Raw genomic sequence first — 21,206 nt, 5'->3', positions numbered from 1 at the left:
GTCACATCCCTGGGATGCAAGCTTTGGAGTCAGAGCCAGTCTGAACAGACGCTGTCCTGCAGAGGCTGTGGGTCCTGGGACAGGTCGCTGAACCTCTCTGTGTCTCAGCACCTCATGGGGTTGCTATGAGAACAGGGCAGACAGGATCAAGCTCCTGACACAAGCCCATCCTCGTTGGCAGTGGTGGGGGTGCTGGTGAGGTGGGTGGTGGGGTGAAGTACAAGCCGCGAGAATCCCCTGCCTGACCACACAGTCACTGGTCCCCAGAGAGGCAGATGGTGGGGAGGAGCAGAGGGTCCTCAGGCTGGACATGGCCAGGGACGGGGAAGGCCCCCATGCTCCAGGCAGGAAGGCCAGCTGGGAGGGGGGCTGAAGGAGATAGCTGCTGGGAGCAGCTCCAGGTGGACGGGAGGACAGTCCTGCTGTCCAAAGCTGACCTTGGCTCCTCTCAGGAGCATGCCCTCAGCAGCATCCACTCACTTGGTCAGTCACTGGGTCTTCGCCCAGGGCCTTCCCTGGGACATGCGGGAGACCATGAAAGAGACAGCCAGCACATCCCCAGGGGGACTGGGAAGGAAAAGGCCCAGGGGTTGGTCAGTGGAGCCCCCAGGGTTCCTGTGAGTTCAGGGGGAGCCAAGGAGGGCCATCAGTCATCAGGGAGCTGGGGGACACACCTCATACCCTAGGATGTGCTGACCATGGCAAGAAGGCTGAAGGCGACTTCACGTGGCCCCCACAAGGGGTCAAGGAGGATGGGCCGATGGGGAAAGACACACGCTCTGGGCAGACAGGAGAGCAGAGGCCCAAGGTCAGCCGGAAGGGCTCAGGCAGCTGACCTGGTGTGGAGGCTGCAGAGGACAGATCACCAGGATCCCAGTGAGCTGGAAGGGCTGTCCCAGGGCTGGACCCAGAAGAGCCCGGCGGGACTGGTGGCTGCTCTGGACACGTCGCTCTACCGTTCTTTCCAGAAACATCTGCTGAGTCCCTGCTAGGAAAACCAGGCACAGTTCCAGGTGTTGGGGACACAGCTGGAAATGAGACATGAAGAGCCCTGTCTCCTGGCTTACATTCCAGTAGGGGAAACAGCCGGTACACACTAGACACAGTACAGGGAATTATACAGTATCACAAGGTGAAAAGGGATGTGGGAAGAAATCGACTGGTTTAGGAAGTGGAGAGTGCGGGGCGAAGGTCAGATTTTAAAGAAGTTCATCAAGGAAAAAACAACTGAGCAAAGACGTGAAGGAGGGGTGTGAGGGCCTGAGCCGAGCAGCCTTCTGGAGAGAGGAACAGCGCCAGAGAGGGACAGCCAGGGCAAAGGTCCTGAGACAGAAGTGTGCCCGGCGGGTTCAGGAGCAGTGGGAGCCCTCTGCACCTGGAGTGGGGGAGTAAGCAAGAAAAAGCCAGAAAAAGGGACTTCCCTGGTGGTCCAGAGGTTAAGACCCTGAGCTTCTACTGCAGGGGGCATGGGTTCGATCCCTGGTCAGGGAACTAAGATCCTGAATGCCCCAAGGACCCTGAGTGCCACGAGCCATGGCCAAAAAATAAATAAATATTTTAGAAAAAAGAAATAGTAGAAGGAAATGAGAAGGGGGGATAATTTTTGTTCTTATTTCTTTTGTTCTTGATTTTTTTTTTAATCTATGTTGTTGTTGTTCAGTTGCTAAAATATTTCTTTTTTATTTACATGCAGTAAAATTCACCCTTTTTAGTGTCCAGTTCTACGAGTTTTTTGTTTTTAATTAATTTAATTTTTTTCGGCCATACCGCACAGCATGTGGGATCTTAGTTCCCTGACCAGGGATCGAACCTTCGCCCCCTGCAGAAGAAGCTCCAAGTCCCAACTGCTGGACAGCCAAGGAAATCCAAGTCCTAGATTGGGACTTATATAGTGTCCCAAACTCATGCAGTGGTGTATCCACTACCACAAACAAGCTATGAAACTGTTCCATCTCCCCCTGCAAATTCCCCGTGCCCCTTTTCATAATCAATCCTCCAGCAACCCCGCTATCCCCAGAAACCACTGATCTGCTTTCTGTCTGTATGGTTTTACCTTTTCATAATGTCACAAAAATGGGACAAGGCAGCACGTAGCTTTGTGGGTCTGGTTCTTTTCACACAGTGTAATGTACTTAAGCCTCCTCCATGTGGTCTTCATCAGTCACTCCTCTCGTTACGGCTGAGTAGTATTTCTGTGGATGTAACAGTTTTTTGTGCATTCACCAGTCGAAGGACATTTGGATTTTTTCTGTTTGGGGTTATTATAAAGCCACGGTAAACATCTGTGTACTGATTTTTGTGTGACGTTGTCATTTCACTTCGGTAAATGCCTAGGAGTAGAATAGCTGAGTCGGATGGTAAATGTAGGTTTTACTTTCTAAGAAAATACCAAACTACCCTCCACGCTGGCCGTACCATTTTGCACTTCCACGGGCAATGATGGAAACTCTAGTTTCTCTGTCTCCTCACCAGCACTTGGTATTTTCTGGTTTTTCTTTTCTCCATTCTAGTCGATGTATATTGATATCCCACTGTGGTTTTAATTTGTTTCCCTCATGGGGAATGGGGTTGAGCAGTTTTTATGGGCTTATTTGCCATCTGCTTTTCTCCTTTAGTGGAATGTCATTTGAATCTTTTTACCTGTCTTTTCTTAGGTTGTCTGTGTTTTGTTCATAAGGTATTTGTATATTTCAGGCATAGTCCTTTATCAGATATGTGATTTGCAAATTCTGCCTCCAAGTCCAAAGCTTATCTTTTCACTTGTTATAGCTGTCTTTCAAAAAGCAGAAGTTCTTAATTTTGGTGAACTTATTTACCAATTTTTTATTTTATGGGTGGTACCTTTGGTGTCACATACAGGACTCCTTTGTGCAGCCCAGGGTCACAAAGATTTTTTCCTACATGTTCTTCTAGAAGTTTTAGAATTTTAGGTTTTACTTTAAGTCTGTAATCAATTTTGAGTTAATTTATGTTTGTAGTGAGATATAAATCAAGGTTTATTTTTTACATGTGTATGACTGAAGCGTCTTAGCAGCAGCATCCAGTTATTGCAGCACCATTTATTGAACAGACTACCCTTTCTTAATTGAATTACCATTGCACCTTTACCAAAATACATGCAGGTCTTTTTCTAGACTGTATAGTTTGCTCCATTTGTTTATATTTCTGTGCTTTCATCAATACCACACTGCGTTGATTACTATAACTTTATAATAAACCTTCAAATCAGTAGTATCAGTGCTCCAATTCTTCTCTCAAAATTGTTTGGCTATCTTCATTCCTTTACTTTTCCATATAAATTTTAGGAACAATTTGTTGGCTACTACAAAAAAAATGCTTCTGGGATTTTGATGAAAATTGCATTAAATATTTAGATAAATTTAGAGAAAATAAACAATATTGAGTCTTCCAACCTTTGAACGTGGTATGTCGCTCCATTGATTAAAGCCTTTATTTCTTTCAACAATATTTTGTATTTTACAGTATATAGATCTTACAATTATTTGATACATTTATACCTAAATATCTCATGATTTTTAGTGCTCTTGTTTGTAGTACCTTTTTATTTTAATTCCCAGTTCATTGCTGGTACATAGAAACATGACTGATTTTTGTATGCTGACTTTATATTTGCCAATTTGCCAAATTCACCTTTTAGTTCTGGGGTGTTTTTTAGATTCTTTGGAATTTTCTGTTTAGATAATACCATCCTCTCGGCATCTACGGCACCTCCCTCCGTAAACACACGGGGCCATTCAGACGCATACACCCAAGGCCTCTTTTCCCTTTTAGAATCTCCTCCCATATCTCTGAATTCACAAAGAACTAGTCCTACATGAAGGTACCTCAGAATTCTGCCCACAGGGACAGACAGAGGCACCCCACCACCACCCTGCTCTGCAAGTCACAGAGCAGCCAGGCCGCCCTGGTGCCCAAGGAGCACAGGATATTCATCGGGGAAGCCTACAATGCAGGTGACCCCCGGCCCTAGGACTGGGTTCCAGCAGACCCCATCAGTCCCTCCACCTAAGGAAGTCCTGGGGATGAGGGCCAGAGCAAGCCCACCCTCCAGGACCTTGGGGTGTCAAGAGGCGTGGACCTAGTGCAGCTTTCAGCAGGACCTCCTGTCCATCCTCTTTGGCCTCTTCACACCTCCTAAGACACCATCAGAAGCCCAAAATGCCCTCTCTCAGCCCTTGCCCTCCACCCTCCTCCAACACCTTTCACACCCTAGAACCTCAGCTCACACCTGGCCCTTTCACTGGGATGCTTTTCCCCTGCCTTCATCCTTGTAGGAAAAGCTAAAATGCCGCCTCCTCTGGGAAGCCAGTCCTGACTGCCTCTCTGTCTTAGGATTTATCACCCCTCCCCTCTCTGTGTGCCCAGGCCCTTTTATACAACTTCCCCACAGAACTCAAGTCTGCTGATACTGGGTAGGGTTCTCCTGGGCTGGAGACTCCTTCAGAACAGAGCCGGGCCCTGACTCCCCTTGGAGCCACACATGGTCCTACAGTAGATGAACAGCACTGAGTGTTGGGCGACTGGATGGAGGGTAAAGGGATGAAGGAAAGAACAGGTGGAGGGATGGAGGGGTGGATATTTAATTTATGAGCAGATAGAGGGATGGATGCTTTTGAACTGTGGTGTGGAGAAGACTGCAAGGAGATCCAACCAGTCCATCCTAAAGGAGATCAGTCCTAGGTGTTCATTGGAAGGACTGATGTTGAAGCTGAAATTCCAATACTTTGGCCACCTCATGCGAAGAGCTGACTCATTGGAAAAGACCCTGATGCTGGGAAGGATTGGGGGCAGGAGGAGAAGGGGACGACAGAGGATGAGATGGCTGGATGGCATCACCGACTCGAATGACATGGGTTTGGGTAGACTCCGGGAGTTAATGATGGATAGGGAGGCCTGGCGTGCTGTGGTTCATGGGGTGGCAAAGTGTTGGACACGACTGAGCAATTTGAACTGAACTGAACTGAGGTGGGTGGATGGATAGATGAATTTTTAAATGGGTGAATAGTGAGTAGATGGATGGATGGATGGATTTAGGAATGGAAGGTAGGATGGACCAAAGGTGGATAGATGGATAGATTTATTAATGGATGGACTGATGAATGAGCATAAGGATGAGCAGGAAGGTGGGTGGACCGGTGGATTGATGGATAGAAAGACATGGATAAATGTATGGGTGGATGGACAGATCAACAGATACATGGATGATAGATGAACAGGTAAACAGATGGGTGAAAAGGAGAGTGAACCAATGAATGGATCGAGTAATGCATGAGTGAGCAAGGATGCATTCCCTGCTTGCTTTCTTGCTTCTGCTCTTCCCTTGAACCTCAGAAGGACAGGCAGAGCAGGTAGGAGCCCCAGGATTCCCCAGTGTGTTCAGTTCCCCAGCCCTCCCTCTCAGGTCGCTGTTTCGGCTCCCAGCCCCACCCTTCCCCGCCCACCCAGCCCTGCTGGTGCCCCGCGGGTACCCCGCAGCCTCCCTGCGGCTCACCCACCCTCGCGTCTTCTGCCTCAGCCACCTGCTTCAAGCTGCTCCGGGACCTCGATGGCTCAGACTCCCTCCACCTGAAGTACATCATCAAGAAAGTCAAGAGCGTGGCCCACGGGGCCCCCAACCTGGTGCTGGAAACCATCCACGACTACTTTGTAAACAACCAGCAGGTGGGAGCTGCTCGGGCTCTTCAGGGCGGGCGTGGGGAGGGGAGGGGAGGGCTAGACCCAAAGCAGGTTCAAACCTTGGTTCCTCCAGACGGCAGAGCCATGATTTAGGGCAAGTCAATCTCCCCATGTGTCCAACAAGCCAGGAGTGGGTGGTTGGAAAGTAGACCAACATGTGTGGACCATCCTCTGAACAGTCTCTCGATAAACCATCGTGATTCCCAGAGATGAGAACACTGAGACTTAGAGGAGGGAGGGGATTTGCCTGAAGTCACAGGGGATGGATGGTTGGGTGGACAATTAGGGGAAAGCTCTATCTGGATTTTTTTAATGAATGAGTGGATAAAAGAATGAATGGATGAACCGATAGAATGTTCTTAAGGCCCCCTGGCAGTTCCCTGAGGATGGGGACAAGTGTTTATTCATCTGTCTCTGCAGAACCCAGCTCAGGGCTGTTCATAAAGGTGTTGCTGCGGGGATGGCCAAATGCGTCCACTTGTGGTCTCCTCGCTGGACTCCTTACGCTGCCCCCCACTGCTGCGCCCATGGCGACTCCCCACTTCGTCAGACCCAACTCGTCCCTGAGCCTGTCTCCACCCTGCCACCCACAGATCTCCACCCAGCACAAGTTCCGGCTCTTCCACGTCCTAGGGATGGTCATTGGAGCCAGTGAGTCCCTGGAGGAAACCTGGGAGAAGTCCTTCATGCAGCTGGCCCTGGATAACATGACCAAGTCCACGGTGAGTCTCCCCCCACCACCCACCCCCAGCAATTAGGTGATTCCAAAAAGGCGTCTGGGGTGCAAGCAGCTGCCCCAGGGACCCAAAGAATGCTGGGAATGCCCAGCCTTATGGCTGACCAAGCGATTCTGCCCATTTTCTCATTTTCTTACCACCAGCCCCTTCAGAGGGACAACGTCATCTACTCACTTTACAGCAGAGAAAGGTGAGGCTCAGAGAGCTCTTGGCTGGTCTGTGCATCCCACCCATTTCCCAGGCAGTAACTCGGCCCTTGGCCACCTGCCTCTGGGTCCCCGCCTATTGAGGACCATAGGTTTGGACCTGGACCGCACATCCCCCAGCAGGTGGGGCAGGCGCTTCTCTGGGTGTACAAGCTGGCCCAGGACTCACGGGGAGAGCAGGTGCCTCCTGGCGCCTCCATCCCGCACGACGCCCAGCGTGGGCCTGGCTCTGGGTCCGTTTTAGCCTTTGTGCTGGGTGGTTCTGCATTCTTGCATTCCAGCTGCTTGGGTCCTTTGCTTCTGGAAGACGCTACCCTGATTCCCTCAGGACATCGTTCCCTGTGTTTCTCTGTACTAGGCTTCAAGAACGCCTGACTCTCAGACCCAGAGCTCGCCATAGTTCCTCATACTCCCATCTCACCTCTCTTTTTCCACCTCTCTGTCCTTCATTCTCCTCTCTGAGGAGCCATCATCTTCCAAATCTTTGCATTTTGCATATCCATGAGCCTTTAATTTTCAAGAGATCTTGGTCTTTGTCCTCAGAATGTTCCGATTTCATCCTGTTAATAGCTTCACAGATGCAGTGTCTTCTCTTATCTCCCAGGATATTAAAGGGACTGTTTTGCTTCAGGTTTTATCTCTCTGCTTGGCCTCTATTTCCTGCGAGTAGCTTTTCTCTGGGTTTCATTGGGTCTGTGGTTTTGGCTGTGGTTTTGGTCCCTCCGCATCCGTGGCCTTCTCTGTGTGGCCATCTGCCTGTGCTTAGGAGCTGATAAGGTGCTCTGGCACACAGCTGGGTGATGGGATTGGGGGTCCACCGCAGAATTACGAGGTGGGCCCTCTACTGTCCTCCGCGTGTCCCCTGTCCCCGTATCAGCACCTCAGTGTCTTTCTTCTCCAGCCATCCAGATCTCCCCGGGCAGTCCTGATCCAGGGCTCAGCCCCAGGTGGCAGAGTGGAGAACCCGACCCAGAAAGTGTCTGTCCCCCGCACTCGCAGGCCTGGCCTCCCCACCCAGAGACCCTCAGCCTGGCCTCTTCAGAGACCCTGCGGGTGTGCAGAGTGGGGAAGGGATCTGGGCGCTTGACTGCCTCGCACACACTCCACCCTCTCCCCAGCCTGACTAGCTGTAAGCATCTGGGAGACGCACCCCTCAGGATTCCTACCAGACCACGTGTGATGTCAGTGGGGGCCGGTTCTCAGCTTGCCTCACCGCCAGCTGAGCCCTCAGCCCAGTTACCTCACCCAAAGGGGTGGCTATCGCCCTTGGTAAAAACCTCCTAAATGTAGAGTAGTTGAGGTCTTTTCCTGAAAGAGCAAAATCAGATTCGACCCATCATCTTAATGAGAAGCCCTCATAGTCACCCTTTCAACAAATCATAAATGATATAACGATTGCACGTGATGACTCAGACAGCACTGAGAAAAGCCCTGCGTGTGGCAACACAGGGCCAGGTGGTCTGAGGCTGCCCCTCAAGGAGAGCGTGGTGGGCCTGGCTGGGGTGCAGGGAGGGCGAGGGGGGCTGGCCAGTGGGGCCTCTGCCCCCAAGACGCTGACACTGACTCCTCAGGCCAGAGATCTCGGGACAGAAGCAGAGACTCTGTTTCTGAATCCCTGCTGGTTTAAGACTCCAAGGCCGTGATGTTGTCCTGAGCTCCCAGGAGTTCAGGAAAGAGATGACATCGAGTAGCGCCTTCAGGACGCGTGTCCAGAGTGTAGGCACTGGAGTGAGCTTTCAAAATGGACTAGCATTTGGATAGACAGGGCACGTGGGCACTGTGTTCCAGGCAGGAGGCACAGCATATGTGCAAAGGCTCAGCAGCAGGGGTAATGACGATGGTTTTCTGGACTAGGAAGAGGCCCAGGGATGTCGACATTCACATGCGATCCTGAGCCCTGGGGATGAGCCTCATCTTCACCCACCCGCTCTGTGTGTCAGGCTTCCTCAGCCTCAGTTTTCCACCCGAAACCTGGGTTGACAGTAGCTGTCTTGCCCACCAAACCAGACCCCGTGTGTGAGATGTTCAGGCTCCATCTGAGCACCCACTCTTCCTTTCTGCCCCCCGCCCAGGAGCTGGAGGACACCTACCAGGACGCGGCCAGCAACGTGCTGGTGGCCATCTGCAGGCACTCATGGCAGGTGGTGGCCCAGCACCTGGAGACCGAGGTCCTGTCGGGCGTCTTCCCACACCGCAGTCTCTTTTACGTGATGGGCATCATGACCTCTGATGGTACGTCCTGCCCTCGGGGTCTGGGCCCAGCCACCCTCTGTCCGCAGGCTAGCAGGGGGCGGGGCAGGCCATGAAGAAAGCAGGAGGGGGCCGGTAGGGCTGCTGACCTGCGGGACACACTCGGGACCGAGCATCAGCTGCACAACAGGGAAGCCAGCCAGACGGCCACAGGCTGCAGCCCGGACACCCCAACGGCCCACCCGTGCTGCCCGTCCTGACGAGGCCACGCTCCTGCCCTCGGCATCTCAGCTGCAGGCCTGGACACAACCAGGGCGGAGCAAGGAGGTTCCAGGAGGAAGACCTGCGCTGCCGCATGGTCTGTGGTCCTCTCCATTGGCTGCCAGCAGACAAACAGGCCGAGCTCACAGAGACTGTGCGACAGGCCTGGGCACCCAGCCGCACGTCACAGGCCCGGGAGGTCCATATTTCTGTGCCTCCCCCATGGCTGCTGCCTCTGAGCCACTGGAAGGGCCACCTTAGATGGTGGGGGGTCTCTGAGGATCCCTGGGGAAGACTCAGGGGGGAGGTCTTACCAGGATGAGGCTCAGCTAACACTTTGAGTTCCTGTCGTGTGCCTGGCTCTGCCATCGGGAGCTCACAGCCTCGCCAGGGAGGCAAACTCCACCTCCCGTCAGTCACTCATTCATTCATTAACAAGCATGAGCTGAACTCACTGCTGCCCAGCTGGGGAGGTACTTCTGCCCTGGTGGCCATCAGGGAGGACTTCCCAGAGGAGGCAGCCAACTCTGAGCCAGGCCTTGCAGGATGAGTAGGGGTTTGAGGAGGAAATGGTGTGAGTACACCTCGGGGCCTTAGGGAGGAGCTGGTCAACAGCCTCAGCGGGGGGTTGAGGTCAGGGGGAGAAATGGGTGTGGCGGGTTTGCTGTCTCCAGGGCGACCTAGAGGGGAATAAGGCTGGGAGGAGGCAGGCCTCAGCTTGGCTCGGCTTTGCACCCCTCCCCTGAAGCTGACAGGCTGGGTGGAGGTCCCTCTGTGCCTTGGGTCACCTCTGAGAGCCCCCCAGAGCAATCTCCGAAGTGGCCCCTTTTTCTGAGATTGGGTTTCCAAAGCTCCATAAAGGCTTTCCAGCTCCGCCGTGTGCCCTTCTCTGAGACCCGTTTTCCCACTGTTGAGGAGACCCAAGCACATCCCAAGGGACCATGCCCAGAGGGAACCCTCTATTCCACTGTTGGTGAGCCTGAGGCCCAGAAAGGGAACTTGACCCGCCTGAGGTCGTCACACAGCATAGATGGCAGGACCACAACTCCAGCCCAGCTCTCTGGACCTCCAAGTCCAGCTCACCATCCTCGGAGCTCACCTCCTCCAGGGAGCCGGACAAACACAGGACAATGTAGTCCTGACTCAGTCATGTCCAAGGGATGGGGGAGATGGAGCCCAAGACCCAGCTCCAGCCGTGGACACAGGACCTGGCCTCCAGTGACCATCACCTCTGTTCTATCCCTCAGAGAATCTCTTCAAGGAGGGAGAGAAGGCTGGCTGGGAAGAGCAGCTGGCCAAGGTAGGGAGGGAGCCCAGCCATGGGAGCCTTCTGTGGGGATGACAGGGGGGCGAGGGTGGGCACCCGCTCAGCCCTGGGGGGATGGAGGAGGCTGAGGATGGGAGGCGGAGGGCGGACAAGGCTGGCACCGAGGAGCAGCAGGCTGGGCTCTGCTGGGCTCGAGACCGGTGTCTGGGAGTCAGGATGTGAACTGTGGTCTCCAGACACCAGGGACAGGACAAGTGTCCAACACACACAAGGCTCTTCCCTCCCACCCTGGGGTCTGGGTCCATGGCTGAGGGGCCCGGAGAGGATGTGGAGGCCAGATCTGAGAGCAGAGGGGAAAGGAGGAGGGCAGTGGGGACTGAAGTTGTCACAGCAAGGATGACTGTGACGCTGCTCCAGCTCCGACCACACACCGTGTGGCCAGGAGAAGGGACGCCAGGCCCTGGCAGGCCTGGATTCAAGTCCAGATTCAATCACAGCTGTGTGTCCCGGGTGGCCGACTTTGCCTCTCTGTATCTTATTTCCTCCTCTATCAAATGGGGGTGAAAGTACCAACCTCCAATGCTTGCTGTGAAATGATAGGAAATAATCTACACAGTGTCTGGCACTGTGCCTGACAGACAGGAAGCCCTCACTCACTACATTAGTTATTATTATCATATAGTAGCAGCAGAATAGTTGTAATTAAATAGCATTTAGTGGAAATAACACCACCAGCAGCAGCAATACAGGTAATTAATAGAAAAATAAGACAGAAAATCACTAAGAACATAGAAGACTTGAACAACATAATTAACCAAATTGATCTAATTGACGTTCTTTTCAAATGTAAATGGAACATTCACCAAGAGAGATCGTTTGCTGGGCCATATGTCAGGTTTCAATAAATTTAAAAAGACTGAAATCAAACAGAGTACATTCTCTGCCCAGAACATCAATTAGAGATCAATACCAAAAATATATCTGGAGAAATTCCAAATATTTGGAAATTAGACAACACTCTTTTAAATAACCCACAAGTCATAGAAGAAATCACAAGGAAAATTAGAAAATATTCTGAAATGAATGGTAAAGAAAGCACAATATGCAAATATGAAAATTTATGGGGCTTAACAAAAAACAATGCTTAGAAGAAATTTATATTTGTAATGCCCATATTAGAAAAAAGATAAAATCTATTATCTAAACTCCATTTTAAGGAGCCATCCCCCAAAGTGCAAATTAAGCCCAAAGTAGAGGAAAGAAAATAATAAACAGTAGAGGAAAAATCAATTTTTTTAAAATGGACAAACAATAGAGAGTGAATAAAACCAAAAGTAAGTTTTTCAAAAATATTAATAAAATGATAAGCTCCTTGATAAGCTGATCAAGAAAATAAAAAATATTCATGATCAGTGAAGGTGGAATATCACTGAACAACCTTTAAACATGGAAGGGTAATAAAATATGATTTCAATAAATTAGGCAATTTAGATTGAATAAACAAATTCCCTAGAAAACACAAACCAAAAAACTGACAAGAGAAGAAACAGAGGCTCTGAGTAGCCCTGGATAAAAGAAATTGGAGTCATATTTTATAAACCTTCCCACAGGTTTCGCTGGTTAATTCTATCACAAGTTAAAGTGTTAGTCGCTCAGTCATGTCTGACTCTTTGCGACCCTTTGGACTGTAGCCTGCCAGGCTCCTCATGGGATTCTCCAGGCAAGAATACTGAAGTGGGTAACCATTTCCTTCTCCAGAGCATCTTCCCAACCCAGGGATTCAACCTGGGTCTCCTGCTTTACCGACAGATTCTCTACCATCTGAGCCACCAGGGAAGCCGATCACAAGTTAATGCAAAAATAATACCAATTCTGTCCAAATTCTCTCAGAAAATAGAGGAAGAAGGAACACTCTTGAAACCATCTTATGAGGCCAGCACAACTCCAACACCAAAGCCGGAAGAAGACATTACAAGAAAGCTACAGACCAATATCTTTTATGAAGATGAACTCAAAAATATTTAGCAAAAGATTAGCAAGAAAAATCTGCCTTTCCCACCTGGAATCTCTCGCATCCCAGCTCTTTGGGGTTTTTACAGAGACCTTGTTAATAGGTGTGATTCACGAAACCACTGGCAACTGATAATTAAAGTCCACCTCTCGCCCTATCACCTCCCTGAAGGTTGAGAAGTGGTTGAGAAGTGGGTCAGAGATCCAACTGTCGGTCCAGGATTGGTTCTCCTGGCAACTCGCCCTCATCCTGGGTGGCGAGCCAGGGGCTCTCCAGAAGTGGAACCAGGCTTCTTGTGAACAACGAAAGACACCTTTACTGCTCTCATCACTTAGGAAAGGGTTTCAGAAGCTCTGTGCCAGAAGATGATGAAGACCACATGTATAGTTTTATTATAAGTCCCAGTATCGCATTGAGGAAGGTTCTTCACAAAGCAGGAGTAGGAGGAAACTAGCATCTATGGAAACCCTACCACTCACGTACCTAATGGTGAATGAATGACACCTTCCCACTAAGATCAGAATAAGGCAAAGAGGTCCACAGTCTCCACTTCTGGTCAACATTGCACTGAAGTCCTAACCAAGGCAGTAAAGTAAGAGACAGGCGAAAACAGATATACGGATTGCAATGGAAAATGTAAAACCATCTTTCTTTGCAGACAGCATAACTGCATACACAGAAAATCTCATAGAAGTTTTTTTTAATGCTAGAACTATTAATTACTAATAATTGAATTTAACAAAATCTCAGGATACAGAATCAATATGCAAATGTCAACTGAATTTCTGTGTACTAACAATAAACAATTTGAAAATAAACTTTTAAAAAACTAAGATGCAGCCACATTAAAAACATGACTCAGATACATTTAACAAAATATGGGCAAGATCTTTACAAAACATTGAAAAAAGAAATGAAAGAAAACCTAAATAAATTCAGATAAATGATCATGGATAACAAGAGTCAATAATGTTAAGATGTAAATTCTCCTAAAAATTGATTTAAGTGTTGCCAGTGTGATGCCAACCAACTTCATTATAAAATTAGGTAAAATCTATAATTTAAAATTTTACATGGAAATTTCAAAAGACCTAAAATAGCCAGAACAATCTTGAAAAAGAGCATAGTTACAAGAATTACACTAGCTGACTTCAAGATTTCATATGTAACTACAATCAACAAGATAGTGAGAATTGACAGAGATATAATAGAAACTCCAATATAAAACCACACTTATATGATCAATTAATTTTTTTTTAATGGTATCAAAGCAATTCAATAGGGAAAGTCTTTTGAACAAATGGTTCTGCAACAATCACCTATCTGGGGGGTAGAAAGGAACTTTAATGCCTGCCTCAAATCATTCACAAAAGTTAATTTGGGATGGGCCCAAGGCCTAAATATTAAAAACAAAACAGCTTCTAAGGAAAACACAGGAGACAATCTTGCCTTTATCTTGGGGCAGGTAATATTTCTTGGAACCCAGAAACCACTCATCATAAAATTTTTTTTAAATGTATACATTGGATTCCATCTGAATTAAAGCTTCTGCTCATCCAACAATACTATGAGGAAAGTGAAAAAAGGGAAACCAGAGACACGGAGAAAATATTCACAAGACATATCTCTGGCAAGTGATTGTATCCAGAATAAGTGAAGAACTCTTCCAAAATCAGGGAGAAAAGACAAACAGCCCAATTGCAAAAGTGAACAGAAGATTTAAGTAGATATGTCACAGAGGAAGGCAGATGAATGACCAAAAGCCAAAGACTCAACGGTCAGCATCTTGAATCCTTAGGGAAATGTCAGTTAACATCCGGGAGCAGCCTCCACCCACCCACTGACAGAGCTCAAAGGAGAAAGAAAGGCTCAGCCAAATGCTGGTGGGGAAGTGCCTGCTGCAGGGAAACCTGGTTGGAAAACTGACATTTTCTTATACCGTTAGGACTCAGCAGTTCTACTTTTAGGTACTAACCCCAGAGGCATGAAACACTCGTACACAAAATTACACACAGAAGCATGTTCCCAGCAGCCTTATTCATAAGAGCCCCAGACTAGAAACAACCCTGTGCTAGGCATGCTCATCCCCTGCCAAAGATCTGAAATCAATTACTTGCTCACCCACCTGAGGAAACTGGAGAAAGGAGAACGAGTTACACTGAAACCAAGCAGCAGAAATGAAATAATGAAAATCAGAGGAGTCAACTTGAACCAGTGTGCAACAGCATGGCGAATCTCAAAAACACACTGAGTGAAAAAGTACCAGACACAGAGCTTCCCCGGTGGGTCCAGTGGTTAAGAATCGCCTTGCGATGCAAGGGACATTGGTTTGATCCCTGGTCCGGGAAGATTCCACGTGCCCAGGAGCAACTAATCCCGAGTGCCACAGCTACTGAGACTCCTCTCTGGAGCCGGCGAGCTGTAGCTGTGGAATGAAGCCCGTGCACCTAGAGCCCGAGCCCCACAAGAAGAGAAGCCACTGCAGTGAGAAGCCGGTGGACTGCGACTAAGAGGAGCCCCCAGCTAGAGAAAGCCCGCTCGCAGCGGCGAAGACCACAGCCAAACAATGAACAAACACATCTCTTTAAGAAAAGAGCAGCAAAGCACACACTGCACGATTCCAGTCGCACGAAATTCTAGAAGAGGCAAAGTTAACCTTATGGCAGACGAACTAAATCAAACCCGTCTTGTGGGATGGCGATTAACTAGGAGTGAGCATGATAGAGCTTTCTGGGGCGGTGGGAAATGGTCCAGATCTTGACGGGGTGAGACATTACTTTGCCAACAAAGGTCCGTCTAGTCAAAGCTATGGTTTTTCCAGGAGTCACGTATGGATGTGAGAGTTGGACCATAAAGAAAGCTGAGTGCCAAAGAATTGATGCTTTTGAACTGTGGTGTTGGAGAAGACTCTTGAGAGTCCCTTGGACTGCAAGGAGATCCAACCAGTCCATCCTAAAGGAAATCAGTCCTGGATGTTCATGGGAAGGACTGATGCTGAAGCTGAAGCTTCAATACTTTGGCCACCTGATGCAAAGAACTAACTCATTGGAAAAGACCATGATGCTGGACAAGATTGAAGGCAGGAAGAGAAGGGGGCGACAGAAGATGAGATGGTTGGATGGCATCACTGACTCGATGGACATGAGTTTGAGTAAGCTCTGGGAGTTGGTGATGGACAGGGAAGCCTGGCATGCTGCAGTCCACGGGGTCACAAAGAGTCGGACATGACTGAACGACTGAACTGAACTGAGACGTTTGTCAAAATTCATCGCACTACACACTGATGATACATGTGTCTCACTGTAAGTTAAATAGACCTCAATATTAAAATATTTAAAGCTTTAAAGAAAATTTTGGAAACAGATGTGTTTCAAATTTCAAAATATTTCAGGTTTTTTAAAAGAAACATGAGGCCCACCTTACATATTCTGTAAACATTCTTAGCAGGGTCTAGGACTGATGCAGAATCAGATGGATGACTATCTCTGCTACAGAAACATGCAGAATTCACACTAATTCCCATAGTGTCGCAGCAGTTTGGGCTCTGCATGTACCAAATGCTGGTACATGCCGCCATGCCCCTGGTGCCTCTGGAGAAATTAGGAGCTTCCAGGAGGCTGGGGTTCCTTGGACATTCAGCAGACACCTGTCCTGTGGGTGTGTGGGAGAGCCACCCAGGTCTTGCTGCACCCCAGCAAATGGACCAGGTGTGGGGCATAACCAGGGCAGACAGGCTCCTCTCTATTCTGCCCTGATGTGCGTGCATGCTAAATCGCTTCAGTCATGTATCTGACTCTCTTCGACCCTATGGATTGTAGCCCACCAGCTTCCTCTGTCCATGGGATTCTCCAGGCAAGAAGGTGTAGATTGCCATGCCGTTCTCCAGGGGATCATCCCGACCCAGGGATCAAACCCGCATCTCATTGCTTCCTGCATTAGCAGGCTGGTTCTTTACCACTAGCACCACCTGGGAAGCCCTGGAGGAGTGGAGAGGGCCAATGTGCAGTGAAAGCATTAGTCCCTCAGTCGTGTCCAACTCTTTGCGACCCCATGGACTGTAGCCTGCCAGGCTCCTCTGTCCATAGGAATTTCCAGGCAAGAGTACTGGAGTGGGTAGTCATTCCCTTCTCCAGGGGATCTTCCCAACCCAGGGATCAAACCCAGGTCTCCTGTATTGTAGGCAGATTCTTTACCATCTGAGCCACCAGGGAAGCCCTAGGCTAGAGCAGTTTCCTTTTCCACATTCAAGGGAGCATCACCGGGCGGGGCGGGGTGGGGTGGGGTGTTTGCAAACAGTCCTGCAGGCAGAGGGCGCTCTGGGCAGGTCTTCTGTCCGACGAGGCTGTGTGTGGGATGACCCTGCTCCTTTAGGGTAGATCCCCAAAACTGGACTTAATTGGGGAAATGGATGCATATAAACTATAAATTTTAGTTAACATTGCTCAAACCTGCACTTTAATGTGATCCAATCACCTCCAAAATGTGGTGGTTTTACTATTTCTCAATCTTGGCAAAAATGATACATCATCTTAATTTCCATTCCTTAAATATTAGCAAGGTTGAGTTTATATATCTCCATTTTTTAAGTGGATTGTCATCTTCTTCTTATTGGTTTATAAAGTGCTCTTTATCAATGATATTAACTCTTGGCAACAGATCACAGAAAGGAAAAAAAAAACAACTACTGTGTCTTTCAACTTAATTTATGGTGATTTGGCTAAACAAACTTCTTGAAATGTTTATCTTCACATTTACCAGTCTTTTCTTCTTTTAAAGTATTTGGGTTGGGAGCATAATTAGAAGGAGTCTCTCCACCAGAAAGAATCTTAGGATCAAAATCTTGGATGACTCGTATTGTGGAAATCAGGAACACTGTAAATAGAGAGGCTGTGTATTTATCATCATAAAATGATGCAGTGTTAGGGCTTTTAGGACTTAATGTTTAGAAGGGACTTCTCATTCATTTATTTGATCATTGGTTCATTCATTCCTTCATTCAAAAATACTAACAGAGTGTCAGCTACTTGTCAGGCACTGTTTTAGGTGCTGGGGAGACAGCCGTGGGCAAACAAGACCAACTTTGCCCCCCAGGCACCCACACTCTGGTGCAGCCACCTTGAGGGGACACGCCACTGGGCCTCTATGACAGCCGAGCCCCAGCCCAGCGCTGGGGACATGGTCAGGCTCCTGGTTTCCAGCCCCTCCTTGAGAACCTCCAGCAAGGGGCATCTTGAGGAATGAGTTTCTCGTCCCCAAGGGCGAGCAAACAAGTCAGAGAGCAGGCCCTGGAGCCTCAGGAGAAGGAAACGGGGAGGAGGACCACGGAGTCAGGACCCCGAGCGGTTGAGGGCAGGCCAGGCTAGTGGAGACTCACAGGGTGGAGACAGAGACCCTCTGCCCGCCCACCCCCATCTGCTCACAGATGGCCATCAAGTCGGTGCAGTTTCTGAACACAGAAGGGTGGTCCAAGGAGCTGCTGGGGGCACTCACCAGGCCTGACCGGACACAGCAGGAGCAGCCCCCGGAGAAGGTGGGCCACCCGCACCCCTGCCCAGGGCAAGCCCCAGGCCCCCGAAAGAAACAGAGGGCGGGGGGCAGGCGGCAGGACTTGCAGCCACACCCTTGACGCTTCACCACCAGCCCAGGGGTTGCTGGTCGCAGAGCAGAGGGGCGAGGGGGCATGCATGGGGGCAGTGGCAGGCTGCCCGGTGGACAGGGGTGCAGAGAGGTGGTTCAGGCTCAAGACAGGAAGCTGAACCCTTCCCCAGGCCTTCCTGTTCATCTACTATGGGCTGATGCTCCAAGCTGAAAAGAACGGCACCACAGTCAGGACACACCTGAAAACCCTGCTGGAAACGTCCCACCAGTGGTCCAAGCAGAGGGAGGTAAGACTCTAGTGGCCACTCAGTGCCAGCTGCCTGACCCTGATCACAGAATTAGCCTGACCCTGGTCCCACTCCAACCCTGATCCTGGTCCCACTCTGACCCCATCACAGCTGTGTCCTCTTCCTCTTCCTGGACCCTCATTTCCTGCTCTGGCGCGGGGCTGCTGAGACCTGGGGGTGGGGAGGCAGCGGTAGCAGAACTCCACAGTCACCTCTCCCCCCCGCCCCACCCTCGCCTCCATCCCCCATAAAGAGACGCCCCACAAGGCCGGGCTCAAACGTGTGTGTACTCCAAGGCTGGTGGGAGGCAGGTGCCCTGTGCCCTTGGACAAGTCCCCAGCCCACGTCAGTGACCCTGGCCCCCTACCCCCACAGGGCATTGCGCTCACCGTGGGGCTGGCCGCCGCCCGCCACCTGGACCACGTCTGGGCCATCCTGGAGCAGTTTGGCCGGAGAAACCCCGTCAGGCGGAGCCTGAACAGATTCTCCCACAAGGTGCTGGCTCTCTGGCGGCCGGAGGCCTGGGCTGCAGACAGGGATGCTGGACCTCCATGGAGTGGGGGCTCCTGGGGCCGATTAGGGGGAAAGGCTGTGGGCCGCCCCCCGGCCTCCAGCCCCACCTCTGCAGCAGCGGCATGGCCCCTGTGCCACGATTTCCTCCTCCGCGATGGTGCTCCCTCTTTCCCACCGCTGGGGCTGCAGCGAGCCCGGCTGTGAGGCCAACACGGCAGGAGCTTCAGGGACAGCTCCCGCGTGGCTGCCTGCCTGCCTCATTGTGGTTGGTGGCTCTTTGATCCTGGGCCTCGTCCAAAGCAGGAGACAAGGGCCAGAGGCCAGCCCTGGGGAATTCCCGAGGCAGAAGCAGTGGCAGCCACCCCAGGAGGCGAGCCGGGTTAGGACAGAGTGGGGATGAGTGAGAACCAGGACCACGGCCGAAGTCCGGCCGGGCTCCTCCTCGCAGCTCCACACCTGGCAGGTGGTAGAGCAGTGGCTGGGACCCGAAGCTCAAACCCCCAGAGAGGGTCTAGTCACTGACGGACAGCAGAATCATAGTGTCCTCAGGGGACATCGAGGGCCCCCACTCTCTGGGTCTCACCTGGAGCCAATGCGCCGGGTGCCCCATCACTGTCTCTCTAGGTCCAGACACACCCTCCCAAGCTCCCTGCAGCCTGAGGTGGGACAGAAGGGGGCCGGGCCCTGGGCCCCGGGGAAGGGGCCACCCCAAGGCTGGAAGGGTGGGGGGCTTAGACTCCAGCCTGTTCTAGCAGAGACAACCACCCCCGGGTACACCTCCGAGTGACCCCACAAGACCCAGCCCACCCCCCTAGGGAGACAGCCCCATCTCCTCTATTTTCCTTATGAGACAAACTGAGGCCCACCACTCCTCAGAGCACCCTGCCTCCAGGACCCCACCAGGGCCTGGGGTACCTGCCGTCACCACACCCCCAGGGGAAGGCTCAGCAGGGCTTGACCTGCCCCACCCCCACCCCACTGTGCCCAGGACTTGGAGGACCCGTGGTGGAAGTGGGCGAGCAGCACCATCCTCCTCTGCTACGGCCAGATGGCGGACAAGGCCAAGGCCCTCACCCTCCCGTGGGTGGACAACATTCTGACTCGGATGATCTACTACTTCCACCACAGCTCCTGGGTACGACCCCTGGCCCACCCCAGAGCCCACCAGAGCGGGGTCAGGACTCTAGACCTCCCAGAGCCCTGGAGCCCACCAGAGTGGGGTCAGGATTAGACCTCCCAGGGCCCCGGAGCCCATCAGAGAGGTGTCAGGATTAGACCTCCCAGGGCCCTGAGGCCCACCTCCCCACGCCACCCCCACATGGGCCTGGCCTCCTCCTTGTCCTTCCCACCTAACGGTTCATGGATTTTCCTGAGGACCCCAGCCCTCCGCCTCCCCTCTGAAAGCAAGCCCTGGGTTCTCACTCGGGAACTGGATGCCCTATGATGACAGTCCCCTAACCCTGCACCCGGGGAACAGTGAGGGTCCGGGCAGCCCTGTGAGAGCACCACACACTTGATCCTTTGGGCCTGGGGTAGCCGCATATCACCATAAGCTGGATACTAGGCTTCTTATGGGCACCTCCTGATGCTTAAGCATCATCAGCTATTCACACTGTTAAACAAAATCACATGGGTCCTCCCTATCCTGGGGCCTATGTAGCCCCAGCCCTCGGAGGTCTCTGCTGCATGGGTCCCCCCATCACAGGGTCTATGCAGCCCCAGCCGGAGGTCTCTGCTGTCCCCCCCCATCAGTGGCGGCCCTGCTGCCACGCGTGATGGTGGCCTTCCTGCTCTCCCACCCCTTCGATGCTCCCACTCCCCGACCCACCCCTTGCTCTGCTGCCTGACCCCAGGATGAGACGCTGAAGCAGAGCTTCCTCACGGCCATACTCATGCTGGTGGGGGCCATCAGCCACAACGAGGGCACCCAAAGCTACGGGTTCTCGCAGATGTCCAAGCTCTTCAAGTGCCTGATGGTGAGTGCAAGGTCCTGGGGCAAGGGAAGTCCTCTCCATGGATGGACAGGGCACCTCCCTCAAACAGCAGCACTCACAAGAGGCACCTGTGGGAGAGAGGGGCCAGCTGGACTTCTAGAGCGTGGACAAGCCCCTCACAGGCTTTCACACCTGGAACCACATCCATGGCCCTCACGTGACTCGCTCCCTACAGTGACCCTGGGCTGGCCAAGGATGTCCACCACACAGCTAATGTGGCTGAGACCCGGGAAGGCCAGCACCATCCTTTCTGCCAATACTGACCTAGCTTGCTCCACTAGTTGCTAGGGGTTTGGGCCTCACAGAACCTGTGGGATACTGGAGGAAACACACAAGTGATAGATAATTATGCAGTAGCAGTAGCAAAAATAACACTTCTCATTTTCTGAGTCCCTCCTGTGACCCAGACACACTGCTTTGCAAGCCTTGCTTCCCACCTAACACA

At 51.2% G+C, this 21,206-nt stretch overlaps 1 protein-coding gene across 28 annotated transcripts in view; it reads left to right on the top strand.

Annotated features, from left to right (window-relative positions):
- Positions 1 to 21,206, top strand: part of LOC145511265 (maestro heat-like repeat family member 5) — a 58,334-nt gene that overhangs the window by 1,431 nt on the left and 35,697 nt on the right. For 13 of the 28 annotated variants that reach the window (XR_014057716.1, XR_014057714.1, XM_081504213.1 and 10 more), the window contains exons 2-10: positions 5,537 to 5,682; positions 6,291 to 6,419; positions 8,713 to 8,872; positions 10,339 to 10,391; positions 17,792 to 17,899; positions 18,138 to 18,254; positions 18,630 to 18,749; positions 19,756 to 19,902; positions 20,621 to 20,743. Coding sequence is in view for 24 of the 28 variants with exons in the window: in XM_081504213.1 (XP_081360339.1) it covers positions 5,537 to 5,682; positions 6,291 to 6,419; positions 8,713 to 8,872; positions 10,339 to 10,391; positions 17,792 to 17,899; positions 18,138 to 18,254; positions 18,630 to 18,749; positions 19,756 to 19,902; positions 20,621 to 20,743 (1,103 nt within the window). In the remaining 4 variants the exon portion in view is untranslated. Of the gene's footprint in view, positions 1 to 3,792; positions 3,975 to 5,536; positions 5,683 to 6,117; positions 6,420 to 8,712; positions 8,873 to 10,338; positions 10,392 to 17,791; positions 17,900 to 18,137; positions 18,255 to 18,629; positions 18,750 to 19,755; positions 19,903 to 20,620; positions 20,748 to 21,206 lie in introns of those variants that run through there. The other 15 variants (XR_014057718.1, XM_081504220.1, XM_081504219.1 and 12 more) reach the window with 4 other exon arrangements.

Source organism: Giraffa tippelskirchi, chromosome 6 (assembly GCF_054371585.1).
Source record: "Giraffa tippelskirchi isolate mGirTip1 chromosome 6, T2T-mGirTip1v1.2.pri, whole genome shotgun sequence".
In the NCBI taxonomy this organism is placed as follows: Eukaryota; Metazoa; Chordata; class Mammalia; order Artiodactyla; family Giraffidae; genus Giraffa; species Giraffa tippelskirchi.
The sequence above is the reverse complement of the archived record's forward strand: the minus strand, read 5'-3'. Positions and strand labels throughout refer to the sequence as shown.